This window comes from Pygocentrus nattereri, chromosome 13 (assembly GCF_015220715.1).
Source record: "Pygocentrus nattereri isolate fPygNat1 chromosome 13, fPygNat1.pri, whole genome shotgun sequence".
NCBI classification, from domain to species: Eukaryota; Metazoa; Chordata; class Actinopteri; order Characiformes; family Serrasalmidae; genus Pygocentrus; species Pygocentrus nattereri.
Genome location: NC_051223.1, coordinates 36,949,104 through 36,962,615, shown reverse-complemented (window position 1 = coordinate 36,962,615; position 13,512 = coordinate 36,949,104). Strand labels below are relative to the sequence as shown.

Genomic DNA, 13,512 nt, shown 5'->3' with positions numbered 1-13,512 from the left:
AGCGACTGACACGGCTATTAAAAGTGATCACTATAATCTGTCCCTCTCACAGAAATCTTCTTGTGGTAGATTTGAGCAGTATTACCCAACACGGTCATCAGTGATGTAACATTATTTGCTGTCTCTACTCCTTTTTTGTGGTTGTGCAGGAATCGTCAGTGCTAATGTTTTGGCTCATTGTCATTGGTCATTAATGCTGCTGGAAAACCGAACATAGCAGACGGTGCTTCCAGTGTCTCTTACGCTGTGTCTCTCTCTCTTTCCCTCTTAGTTGATAACTTGGGCAGAATTATTCTGGCTGGAGGTGCAGCAGTTGGACTGGGAGCGCTGTGCTATTACGGCCTGGGCATGTCCAGTGAGATTGGAGCCATAGAGAAATCTGTGTAAGAATGTCTGCGTGAAATCTATGATGGATAAATCGGTTTTACTGGACCCGGTTTATGTGCGTCGTGTCCACAGGCGGTTTCCCGGATTTGACACACAGCGCTAATGTCATTGCATTGCCTTGTACTGTTAATATTATTTTAAGTCTAGTTGAAAAAAGACAGAGTAACAGAAAGTCTTGCAGGTTTTGGCTTAAATTGTCTGCAGTTTGAGTGCTTTTATAAAGCCCAAACTGAGGTCAAGGTGCTGATGGGTATCGGCGCTTTATTGCAGAATCGTTACAAAGTGCTGAGTCATTTAGCTGAATGCTCTTTGTTCCAGTTACCTGCTACTGGGTTTTATTCATTGCAGAATTTGCTCTGCTGTGTAGAAGTTACTCTCCAGTATTCACTGTTTGTCATGTTTGTGTGATGTCTCCATTTATTTATGTGATAATTAATCAGCAGTTCCATGACTGGCAATTCAAAAGTTTGGAGTTTGTCAGTGTTTTTTTTTTTTTTTTTTTTTTTTTTTTTTTTGCATCTATTGCAAATGTGCACCTGCATGATGAAAGGAAGCCGATCTGGCTTTATCATAAAAATACAGCTCTGTCATATTAGCTGTCAAATTTGCATTAGGCTCTGTTAAATCTGTCAGTAGGCTCAAGCGTTGTGAAAGAAATCTGATGACGATTTAATTACAAGCACTGTTGCTTATTCCAAAGGTTTTAACGGCGTGTTTATATCTGTAGTTGGAGACTTTGATCCGGGCTAAAGTAGGAAATTACACTTTGCTGCGTTTTATTTCTGATTCGCTTAGAATTCACACTGATGTGTTTGACATTGAACCAAAAGATGCCAAACAGAAGTGATTAAAGAGAAAACGTCACAACTGAAGAAGCTTATTTTAATGTTTCTGAGCGTCATCGATCCAAACCACACTGACTCCTGGCTAATTGAGCTTGAGTGTTTTCTGTGTGTCTTGTTTTCTCTTTGTCCTCTGCGTGTTTTTGGCCTCGAAGCATCGAAAACACCTTATCTCCTCCTCTTGTTCTGTGTCTCGCAGTATCTGGCCGCAGTATGTGAAGGACCGGATCCACTCCACCTACACGTATTTCGCAGGGAGTGTGGGTCTAACGGCTCTGTCCGCTGTGGCGGTCAGTAGGACCCCAGCTCTAATGGGGCTGATGATGAGAGGATCCTGGCTGGTAATTAATTCAAACAGTTCTGTTGTTTATTAGTGCGCCTGCGATGTTTACTTGACAAAGTTAATTACAATGACGTGATATATATATGACGAATATAGAGGTAAGTTGACGTGTCATTTACAAGCAGTTTATAATGCTCTATGTGCATGCATAGAGGGGTCATGGCAGTAAAATGAGAGTAAACATGAAAGGGCGTAAGAATTTAATTAGTCAGTTTAAAGAGCTGAGAGAATAATAATTTTATGATTAATTGTTGTTCACGTTCTCTTTTAAATGTGATCTGTATGTGACGTCACGTGGTTCGTCCAGAGGTGAACAGTCATGACAGGCCAGTGAACGCCTGTCGCTCCCGGAGCTTCAGTTTTGTGAGCGTCACAGGAGCGATGATGAAGTTCCAGTGGTTGACAGCTGGGCTCGTCACCCAGAATGTGGTTGAGTTCACCATAAAAAGGGCCCGTTATTCGGCCACGGCCACTTCTTTGGTTCGTGTCCTCGGATTCTTTAAGCTGTTCTTTGGCGCTGTAGCTTCACTCCTTCCGGCCGCGCTCGGCTGTTTCGTTCGAAACCCCTTCGAACACGGAGCGGCTGCGATACGTCTCTTCTCATTTTTTAGTACAGAAACCTAAACCAGCCTAAATGTTTGAGTCTCAGCAGCGCGAAATTATGATGAATCAGTTAATAGAAAACATTCGCAAGTTAAATCATCGCAATTAGATATTTCGCCAGAATCGTTCAGCTAATAATAGCTTACAGGTTGATTATAGACCCCTTCTGTTTTTTAAGCCATGTATTGGAGAAGTACTTCCTCATAAATAAGAATTATTTTTATTATTCATGTATTTATTTATTTGTTTTTGCAGGCTATTGGTGCAACGTTTGCTGCTATGATTGGTGCAGGGATGCTGGTGAGATCAATCTCCTATGAACACAGTCCTGTTCCCAAACATCTCGCCTGGATGCTGCATGCAGGTAAATCCAGCTATGCTGCGAAACACCACGTTTCAGTGCCAGATATAAATGGAATGGGCTTTTTTTTTGTGTGTGTGTGTGTGTGTGTGTGTGTGTGGCCACCTGATAAAGGTACCAGATACACATATTAAGGGCAGCACCTACTCAACATCAAGGCTGATGCTCCTTTGTTGCAGTACAGTTGTAGACCACTGGATGGCAGTAGTGTATTGGCTGACTGTCCACACACATCCTTCATTGTTTTTGCAGCCCTTTCTCAGCATTTCCAGGTTATTTACATTGATTTATAGTTCATTATGTAAAATTAGGGGGGCTGTGGAGGAAATAATGCACCCCTCTCAGGTTTCAAGCAGACATAAAACAGCAGATTTCTTTACAGTGGTGGTGGTTACGATATCTATAATGCAAATATAGCCGTTTTATTTACTATCCAGAACCACCAGTGACCCTACATGTCTTCAGTCTTTGTGTGACAGTGGTAAAACAATAGTGAATTTATAAAAAATGTTATTTCTAATAAGCTACCGTTTTGCCTTTCGACACCCTGCATGCGTTTCTCCACCCTGAACGCTTTTAAAAATGTTTTAGGACAAAATCTTACCTCAAAACTATTGTATAGCAGAGGCGTCTCGCAATGTGTTCATAACCACAACCGTGAATTCTTTGGACGTCTGGTTCCTATCACCGCCTCTGTGAACAATTCTAATTTGGCAGATTCTCCAGTCGAGAGAAACTTTACATCAAACCACTTTAAATGTCTGTGTTTACATCTTAACCATTTAATAATGCAGACATTTTAAAATCAGTTGAATTCTTCTTTAACTCCCTTCTCCTTTAATTATTAAAATATTCATTTCTACAGTAATCACTACGGTAACACTTTCTATGAGTGTCGCCTTTTGTAAGCCTCTATAAACACATTCATAGCATGTTATAATGCATTCATAAGGCATTACAAACATGGGCATAAATATGTCAGAGTTTAAACTAGAGCTGCCCTCAGTGTTTCACCCAATGTGGGAAAGTCAATGTGCACCAGTGTGAATGTGCACCACCGTTAGCCTGGCACTGACTTAACACTGCATATCCAATAGAACGGCAGCAGAAATCAGCACTACTGTAGTGTACTGTAGTGTAGTGTTACAGAGTGAAGGGTTCTAGCGCTTGACCTTAGAACCAGGGAGGGAACAAATTACAATGACAGCCCTCGACTATCTCGCCTCTCCCTCTCCAGACCTTCACTCCACAGTGACTTCACACTCAGTGTGATGTCAGAGGGGGTTCAGGGGAGGGGCTGATGGGTACCTGGTTTGCTGTGATGTAGTGTAGCATTTAAAGTGGGACGCTGGGTAAGTAAAGCTCACTGTAGCAGTGATTCTAGGCTGGACGGCCTGTTTGGAGCATCTGAATATTCAGGACTGAAGCCCCGTAGAGCCCTGAAACCAGCGCTGAGAAATAAAACCCTGGAAATCTCAGGACGTAAATAAACTTTGTATTTGTCTTTACACTCTCCAGACTTCTTTGGCACTGACAGTATAACATGTTATTAACACTATTTATAATGCAATAATGTTATATGAATTATTAACGTATAATTAATGACTATAAAGTGTAATGAAGTGTAATTTGTTTTTATAAGTATTTATAACCATGTTTATAATGACTTATGAGTGCATTATATTATGTAATAAATGTGTTTACAAGTGTGACAAAGTGTTACTACTATATATTATTTAGTGACTATTGTCAAACTAATATGTAAGTTCTGTAGCTGTGAGAGTGAGAATTGAAGTACGGACCCTTAGAGCTGAAGGGGTGCAGCTGTATTTGACTGTAAAGATATATCGTTGCTGTCAGAAGAAAACCTTGTATCTCCATTTTTGGCATTTTTCAGTTTTTGACATCATCTGAAAGTATCTGTTACTCTTTACACTGTTTGTAAATTTTGTGATGAGTGACCTAAAAGAAATGACCCAAAATGACATGGGAAAAATTCTGGTTCCATTGACTTACATTGAAAGTGAAGCATGTTTTTCCTTCTCCTGATACGAGGTTTTCTTCCGACAGCAGCGATATGTGTTTATAACGTACTTACTATTGCCAGTGTTCTCAGGTATATGTTTACTCTGTATATGCTAATAAGCACACTTATATGTATTTTGCGTATGTGTAGGTGTGATGGGAGCCGTTATCGCCCCCCTAACCCTGCTGGGTGGTCCGCTGATGGTGCGAGCAGCCTGGTACACAGCAGGCATTGTGGGAGGCCTGTCTACTGTGGCCATGTGTGCTCCTAGTGAGAAGTTCCTGAACATGGGGGGTCCTCTTGCTGTCGGCTTTGGGGTGGTCTTTGCTTCCTCGTTGGGTATGTACAAATCCCAACTCACAGGATTTTATATGACGTCACCAATCCATGAATAGTGAACGTTGTAATGACTGCTGAGACTTCACTGTAATGTCATCTAGGGATGCCCAGTGTGGACATGAGATGTTTAATAAAGCTGTTGGATGTCGTGATGATTAAATGAGAAGTGACAGATTATTGAATGCCTCTGAATGGATTTGCCTCAAGTACAGACTCATCATGATGTGTTTCGCAGAAACTCGTATCGCGAAAACGACAAAACCACAGTTAACTGTCAACAAGTGTCACTTCTCTTTCACCACAATTACAGTAGACTGGATTAGGTTAACTTTCCCATTGATTACAGTGGAAGTTTGTCATCTTCTTATATGAACATGCCTGCATAAAACTCAGAAGGAGGGATCATGAATTTTTATGGCCGATTCTGTTTTCTTTACAGCCACATTAGCCGATGGCCAACTTTGTGTCCTGTTTTTAGTATTATTTTATTATTATTTATTAATTTATTTTTAAACTGAAGCACATTAGAGGCACAAACTGAAACTCGCTAGCCTGTCTGTGGTCCATTCAATTAGCCAGCGTCGCAAAATATTTGTTCTTTTAACAGGCCAAACTGAAAAATCAGCTGTTTAAATAGCCTATATCAAATAATTCCCACATCAAAAGAGACGTCTGGCTGTTTAGCGCAGTGACTCATGCATAACTACACTACATTTTGGTACAGATGTAGCATCAGAATTCAAATACAGCAAAAATGCACTTACCTGCCTCACGTTATTTACCTACTGCAACGCAGATCAGCCAATATCAAAATAATAAATGTGCTGATTGCATGTTTGGAGCGAAAATCTGCCAGTTTCTTTCTTGCATCTCTTAATAAAAGCATATAAAACAGTGGGAAATGCAATTCAGCAGGCAAGCAGCAACTTGGTGCCTATATAGAGTCCTGAGTTGGGCGAAGGAAGAATGATCTAAGGCTGCGTTTACACAGCAGGTAAAAGTGGCCCAAATCTGAATTTCTCACCAAATCAGTTTTATTTATTTATTTATTTATTTTGGTTTGGCTGTTGTGACATCAGTCTGAACAGATCAGCTCCTAAACCGACCCACATGCGCAAAAGAACAGCTTCATGTGGGTCGTCCAGAGGTCAACAATCATGACGGCCAGTAAATGCCTGTCGCTGCCGGAGCTTCAGTTTCGTCTTCGCCAGCATCACAGGAGCGATTGTGAAGTTCCAGTGGTTGACAGCTGGGCTCATCACCCAGAGTGTGTTGGAGGTCTCCGTGAGAAGGGTCCGTTATTCGGCCACGGCCACTTCTTTGGTTCGTGTCCTCAAATTCTTTAAACTTTCTTTGGCGCTGCAGCTTCGGTCTCCTCCGGCTGCGTTCGGCCGTTCCGAACACAGAGCGGCTGCAGTAAGTATCGAATGTCGAGATGTGTTGACGTAAAAGTCGTGTGAATTCCGATCTGGCTGTTCAGACTGAGCCGGATTGCCGCAGATCGAATACGCATCGGATTTCAGCACCACATATAAAAGCGGCTCAAATCGGAATTGAAAACGTCATTCAATGCAGTTTTTGCTGTTCACACTGACACACAGACACACATCGGTGTCACATTTGAGGAAAAAGATTGGATATGGGCCACTTTTACCTGCTGTGTAAACGTAGCCTAACGCTTGAATGGTTTGTAGAGAAAAAGGCTTTTTATGTTGTTCCAGTTGGCTCTGGGGAAGAGTACTCATAGATTTTTAATTAAACGGTCATCATTTTACTGAGCTGTACTTGTGGTCACTTTCCCTGGAATATTTAACAGAAATTTTCCTTTTTTTTTTTCTTTTTCTTTAAGCTGCCAAACCCTGCTGTCAGAATCAAACTTCCCATCAAGCACTTATTTTCACCTTGAGAATATTTTGTCTCAACCCAAAACCCTTAAATTTAAAGTTTCCCTGTTTGCTGTCCAGGTTCCATGTTCCTGCCACCCACCTCTCCGTTTGGCGCCGGGCTGTACTCAGTAGCTGTGTACGGTGGTCTCCTTCTCTTCAGCATGTTCCTGCTGTACGACACACAGAAGGTCATCAAACGTGCCGAGACACACCCCCTGTACGCAGTGCAGAAATACGACCCCATCAATGCGTAAGTGTTCACAGACTTGTGTGTCGTGTATGTTCTGTAATGCCAGGGTGGGCAATATGGCAAAAACATTTAACATTATGATACATGTCAAACGGATAGACTGCACCACCAGAACCAGTTTATTTTAGTTTTTTCCAGGTACTGAATTAAACAGCTCTAATTAAGAAGGAACAAATGATAAAATCAAAGCTGTTGGAGAAAAATTAGAACTGTATAATAGTTAAGATAATAAAGTACAGTTAAACAGTCTATTTTGTGAAGATCAATATCACGTTATATTCATGTTTGTCAGATCTGACCCTAAAGAAAGACTTTCCCATACATTTTGTTACAGGTATATGAGTAGGCAAAATAAGCTGTATTTAAGATTAAGATGACCCTTATTAGTCCAACAGCGGGGAAATTTCACCTCCACATTTTAACCCATCCGTGCAGTGAAACACCACATACACACTAGTGAACACACACACTAGGGGGCAGTGAGCACACTTGCCTGGAGCTGTGGACAGCCCTATCCACAGCGCCCGGGGAGCAGTTGAGGGTTAGGTATCTTGCGCCTTACAGTCACATGCTGTCGGCTCAGGGGATCAAACCGGTGACCTAACCTCCAGTTCACGAGCGCCCTCCCTTATTTATCACCATTTGATAATCCATCCATCCATTACGTTATTTTCAGTTAACCTGAAAATGAAAGTCGCATGATTTCCACAGAGTGAATGCAGTTCTCAGTTTTCATCATCAATCCATCTTAAGTGAGAGCAACAGCGATTGCATGTTCCAACCTTGCCCATCATTTTCACAGTCAAAGGTTCAGTTGGGTTCTTGCTACAACGGAGGCTCTCAAGGTGATCTGGAGCATGACTTTGCTGTGCTTTTAATTTTGCTGCTTGTTGATTTATCCTTGAGTTCCTAAATACTGTCCAGTGAAATCTAGTTAAGGTGCTAAAGGGACGGTTTGGGGGGAAAAACTGCTTAAAAGCTGAATTTGAATTCGTGGTCTACAGTTACATGTATCATAGCAACATACAGTGCACTACAGCTGGGCTTCAGCCTGCACTACTGCAAATGGGTCGGAGGGTCAAAATAGGAAAAGGCATGAATGATGCATAACTTGTGACATCACTAATTTATCAGTTTAGCATGTTAACTTTTACAGCCCTCGGAGAAGTAAATGAATAAGTAATTATATAATCATCAAATCAGCCACTTGTTGCTGTGCATGTATGCATTTCCTCACTGGACGTTGATTTATAGGTTCTCTATTTAATTGAAAAAGTATTATGATTTATATACTGTAGCTATACACACACACACACACACACACACACACATACATATATATGTATATATATGTATATATGGTAGATAATACCCAAGACGTACTTATTTTCGTAATGGTCTTCTGTTGTGTAATGATATTGAGTTTTGATTCACTCTTGTGTGGAATGGAGTGCCTTGTTTCTAAGGTTTTCCAGCTTCATTGTTTTTGGACCAAAAAACCATCTGTGTTTTGTTAAACTTTGCTGTTGACTCTTATCTTGCAGATGTATGGGCATTTACATGGACACACTCAACATCTTCATGAGGCTGGTAATGATTCTAGCCAATGGCGGAGGAGGAAAGAGGAAGTAGTGATCAGGAGGAGGTGGAGGTGGAACTGTTTGAAGGGGGAAGGAAACAAATCAAACTGAATCCGACCCATTCTTGCTTTTAGGTTTAACTGTTTGGGACAGAGAAATGTTTGTTTCAGTTTGAAAAGTGTTCCAGCTGGAAGATCTTGGATGATCAAAGGTTCGTCTTACCGAGAGTGAAGAACCAAGAACCGAGCGTCTCGCCTCTCGGAACAGGGAAGCTTCGCATGGCTTTCCGTCAGAGTAAATATACAACATCACAACTGATGGCATGTTTAAATTCGCTCCACAGGGCAGGAAAACTGAGTCTGCTTTCGAGTTTCACTGTTCAGCATTTTTGCTTATTTATTTAAAAAGTGTCTTAATTGACTCATGTTGGGCAGACCTGCCAGTAAAGAGACGCCTCTATATGCTGCTCTTAACTCCGGCCTCTATATTTACACGATGAGCACTTGATCCGCTCGGAGCGAAATTCCAGTTGCAGTGTGGTCAGGGACGATGCGAAGCTCTGGTGGTTTCTAATGAGTTTAAACTTATCACTTCTGTTCTTTAATAAACTACGTCCGCATCTACATCCTGCTTGTTTTTCTATTCGTTTCTTGTTGAAATTGTACAACTGGAAAACATTTCCCAGCTTAAAATTACACAGCGTGCACAACAAGCAGCAAGCGAACTATAAAAGTGCAGAGGTTTAAAGGGGAATCCCACTGATTTTGCATATTTTCTGCATAATTTAATGGTTGAGATGTAAACAGTCGTTCAGAGTGGCTTGATGTGAAGTGGTTCAGCAAAACAGACCAACTCCTAGTGAGTTGACTAACGTCATTTAGCCCTCTTCTCATTTCTATAAAACACCACCTACAGGTTTCTTCTGAGTTTGATCATATTAAAATAGTGGTGAGTTTGAGAAGAGTACATTTCCTTTACAGGAGACTACATTTAGCAACATCACCATGAATAGACTTTAAAAGTTAGTTTTATTATCATTATCAGTAGTGGTAGTAGTAGTAGTAGTAGTAGTAGTAGTAGTAGTAACAATAATAATTTGAGTGAAATACATGAATAGATTTTAAAAGATAGTTATTTTAGAGAAACAGTCAGAATTGTTCACAGTGGTGGTGATAGGAACCAGACGTCTGAAGAGTTAGTCTCTAAAAGTTCCCCCATGGACCCTCACAGACCCTCGGTCACACACATCACACACTTTTTTTAAAAGTGTGGTCTTTTTCTCCTTTTTCAAAAATCCATATCCACACCAACAGCCTTTTTGAAAGAACTCCGTCTAGAAGAGAAAACAAAAACGCTCACATGAGCGTGCAAGCCCAGTAGAGGTGATAACACCTCGTAAAATGAGATGTCCTAGACCTCAGAAAGCACATTGTGAGCATGCATATTACCCCAAAACATAGGCTGGTCCAAATAGTTGAACGAAGTCCCTGTTACTGTCTGCTTGCCTTCATTCCGTCTGACGCAGTAGCCGAGGGAATCCACATGCGAGTCCGCTCTGCTAATGTATTTAGAGAAGCTACAGGTCAGATGAAGGCGAAAGCAAGGAAAGTAGGTGAAGGAAGAGACGCGAAGTTGAAGCAGAGATTTTCTAATGGAGCGATGGGTTACGTGTTACAGTATAAGCACAGTAGGCTTTGACCTGCAGGCATTCAAACCTCCGTAATTTAATGCTTCACACTCATTGAAAGTCTGATTTCTGCCAGAAGCAAAAGCCTAAAGTGAAAGAAAACCAACCGCACAACAGCAGGTTATGTTGCCATAGCTACACAACGGTCACAGAAACATTCACACAGTCCAGATCAGGCAGAAAGGCTGAGTATATCTAGCTTTTCACTCCATTTGGATTATGAGTTAAGATCCTTTCACATCTGATGTTGGTTCTGGGCCCTCAAGTCATGGATCTTTAGAATCAGCGAAGTATTTTTGTTATATGCCGTTGCGTTGTTATCCCATTTAAAAGACCTGAGCGCAGTACTTTCTGATGCCACTACGGTAAATTCAATTTAAAAACATTATCACCCCATAATTACCAAGCACATGGAAGCCTAGTCACCCAGCTGTGTTCTGAGTTCAGCAAGCTTAGCAAATGGAAATGGCCTGTTTACTGAGCAAAGCTATGTTTTGTCTGTCCACGCTGAAAAACTCCCTGATGTTTCAAACTGTTTTTGTGTGGATGATTTTATTTCCCCATGTCATGCTTTGGACCTGCCTAGTGCTGATGAAAACTGAAGACATCGCTTAGAGGTAACGTGTAGAAAAGCAAAGGCCTTAACATCGAACCTTGTGGGACTCCACGAGACAAGTTAAAGAAAATGATTTGCAGGAGTGGAGTTTGTTGTTTTGTTTTGTTTGCTGAATTAAAACTAATCAGAAATGAGACACTCAGAGCTTCACAACTTGGGTGATGAGGTCCTAATGACGTTTGTGTTTCTCTGCCAGCAAGATGGTGCTTTTGTCAGTAAAAAAAAAAAAGTTTCACGATTTCAGTAGATCTTGCTGTATAATCACAGCAATATATAGTGTATAATCACTTGAGTCACATTTTGAAATGTATTTTTAATTCAGAAAGCCACATTTGCTTTCAGCTCTTTGTATTTAGATTACACATAATCTGAAAATAATCATATTGTATAAATTAAGCAGTTTGACAAATATAAAAGTATAATCCACTAACAGGATAGAGAAGCAATCTCAGACTCATTGCTGATCCAGAACGGTAGATGAGTTTGAGGGACGTTGGGGAATCAAAGTACATAAGCTCAGGGTCTAAACACAGTTCTACAGAACATTGGGTAGTTAGCTACAGTGCAGTCTGTAGGAAATTGGACAGAACCTTTGTTGTGTAAGCTTTGAACTCCCAGCACAGTGGATTCAAAATGAAACAGTGACCAAGATGTGTTGAAATAACACATGAATCACATAAAAATCCTAGTCTTTTATAAATCCTCTACTTCAGGAAGATGTGAAACAGTATAGTTATTGTTTTTCATGTGGGTAAATGTTTTTTCTGTCTTTCAGTAGTTGTGCTCTTACTTTAAAATACAAAGAAGATGATGTGAATGTCAAAACACTTTTAGGTCACAAGTCTTAAGGCCGATACACATCCAACATGGCACGAATAAACAACAAGGAGATGTGGAAAATTCGGACGCAATATTTTCACGTCAATGCTTGGAATTTTTCTGTTTGCAGATTGAAAAAAAATCCAGCAGCTGGAATTTTGACGGTTTTCGTACATGGATCGGCTGTTTATAAGCTTTTGGAGACCTAATCCGTGACAAAGCAGAAAAACTAATATTTTTGATGATCGCGAAAAATGCTAGCTGCTGCAACACAGCCAATCCACCATCTTGGTTGTTGCCATGCCAACACCAAAGACTACGTTGATTGGTCAGTGCATTTATGTCGCCTGCAAAATGGAGCAGGGAGCAGCTAGTGTCGCATTTTTACCTTCCGAAAAAGTTTAGTTTACTGACACCTGAATAAATTGCATGTTTAAATCGCACTCGTTCTTCTAGGCCTTTTGTACAACAGCATTTTAGGGCCACTGTTAATAAAATTAAAAACAGCAGACTTCGAGAATAAAGTCACAATATTTTGAGAAAAGAGTTGTACTATTTCAAGAAAAAATTCATAATATTTCGAGAAAAACATTGCAATGTTTCAAGGAAAAAGTAATAGAATTATGACATTAAAGTGGCATTAATAGTGGTTGCAATATTGTGGCCAAAGTCTTTGTAAAGTGAAGCAGCGCCTCCTCATGTTTAATGAGGGGTGCTGAGTTGGTGGAGCTGCACTTTCATATCGATTCAACCATAAAGAAACACTCAGCCTCCTTGTCTCTCCAGCCTGGTATTACTATAAGAACCGGCTGAGCAGGACACTAGGTTCATTTAGGATAAAGAGCCTAAACTGTCTGTCTGTTTTATTGAAGGAGAATCGGAGGCACCGACCGTCTACACGGCTACATCTCTGCGCCATTCAAAGAGGGCATGAAGTTTCACAGACAGTGAGAATAATCAGAATCATCCACAAAGAGAGACAGGAGTGAGTGGCGCTCCGAACTTGAAATAGTACGACTTTATTCTGAAAGTCTTTTTTATTTTTATTAACAGTGGCCCTTAAACACCGTCACACTTTTGGCTGATTTTACACTGTGAAACTTTAATGCATCCTTAGTTGCTGTAGAAAGCCACTGCCATCAGACGGCTTATGCCACATGCACGTCTCCTTTGGCAACAGTAGCAGAACTTTGCAGCTGTGTAAGTATTGACTCTGTAATCAGGGGATCGCAGGCTCAATCCCCGGTGATTCTACAGTATCCAAGAGAGTCCAGGACAGCACTTTTGGTCTCACTCTCTCTGTGAGGGTGGGATGCCCCTCTCTCTCCCCATCATTCAGATCACAATGCAAGCCAGGGTGGGCATCTGTTTGCTGATGTAAGAGATTTAGCAGTTAGTGTTCTCCACCAACTATTCCGTGACTTGGCATTGGTGGCAGTTCGAGCAGTACTAGGATCAGTAAGCACTTATTCGTTCAGTCAGTATATTGATAAAACATGATGTGTGGCTCTTATTCCTATTCATGTGCTTTCTTGTTCGGAATGGCAGTTTGTGAAAGGAGTATGTAGAACGACAGGAATAGCAACGCTCTGCAGTGCAATTGCAAATGGTTTAGAAAGCATTAAATGTGGTGTGGTCTGTTTGGCACCACGCCAGTCTGATTGAAATATGTAAATATTGTGCAGGAATATGAGATTCGATCAAAAAAAAAGTTGCATTCGATAAAAAGTTATATTGTGGTGATCAGATGTTGATACCAATGCCTCTCTCCTC

At 40.9% G+C, this 13,512-nt stretch overlaps 1 protein-coding gene across 1 annotated transcript in view; it reads left to right on the top strand.

The window, feature by feature from the left end:
• The window catches only part of ghitm (growth hormone inducible transmembrane protein), a 10,940-nt gene extending 1,698 nt beyond the window's left edge, over positions 1-9,242 (top strand). Inside the window, exons 3-9 of the mRNA XM_017715297.2 lie at positions 1-23; positions 272-383; positions 1,429-1,570; positions 2,431-2,539; positions 4,713-4,901; positions 6,866-7,037; positions 8,582-9,242. The exon at positions 1-23 is cut by the window's left edge and continues 80 nt beyond it. Coding sequence (XP_017570786.1) covers positions 1-23; positions 272-383; positions 1,429-1,570; positions 2,431-2,539; positions 4,713-4,901; positions 6,866-7,037; positions 8,582-8,669 — 835 coding nt within the window. The 3' untranslated portion in view covers positions 8,670-9,242. The remainder of the gene's footprint in view (positions 24-271; positions 384-1,428; positions 1,571-2,430; positions 2,540-4,712; positions 4,902-6,865; positions 7,038-8,581) is intronic.
• The last annotated feature ends 4,270 nt before the right edge of the window (positions 9,243-13,512 follow it).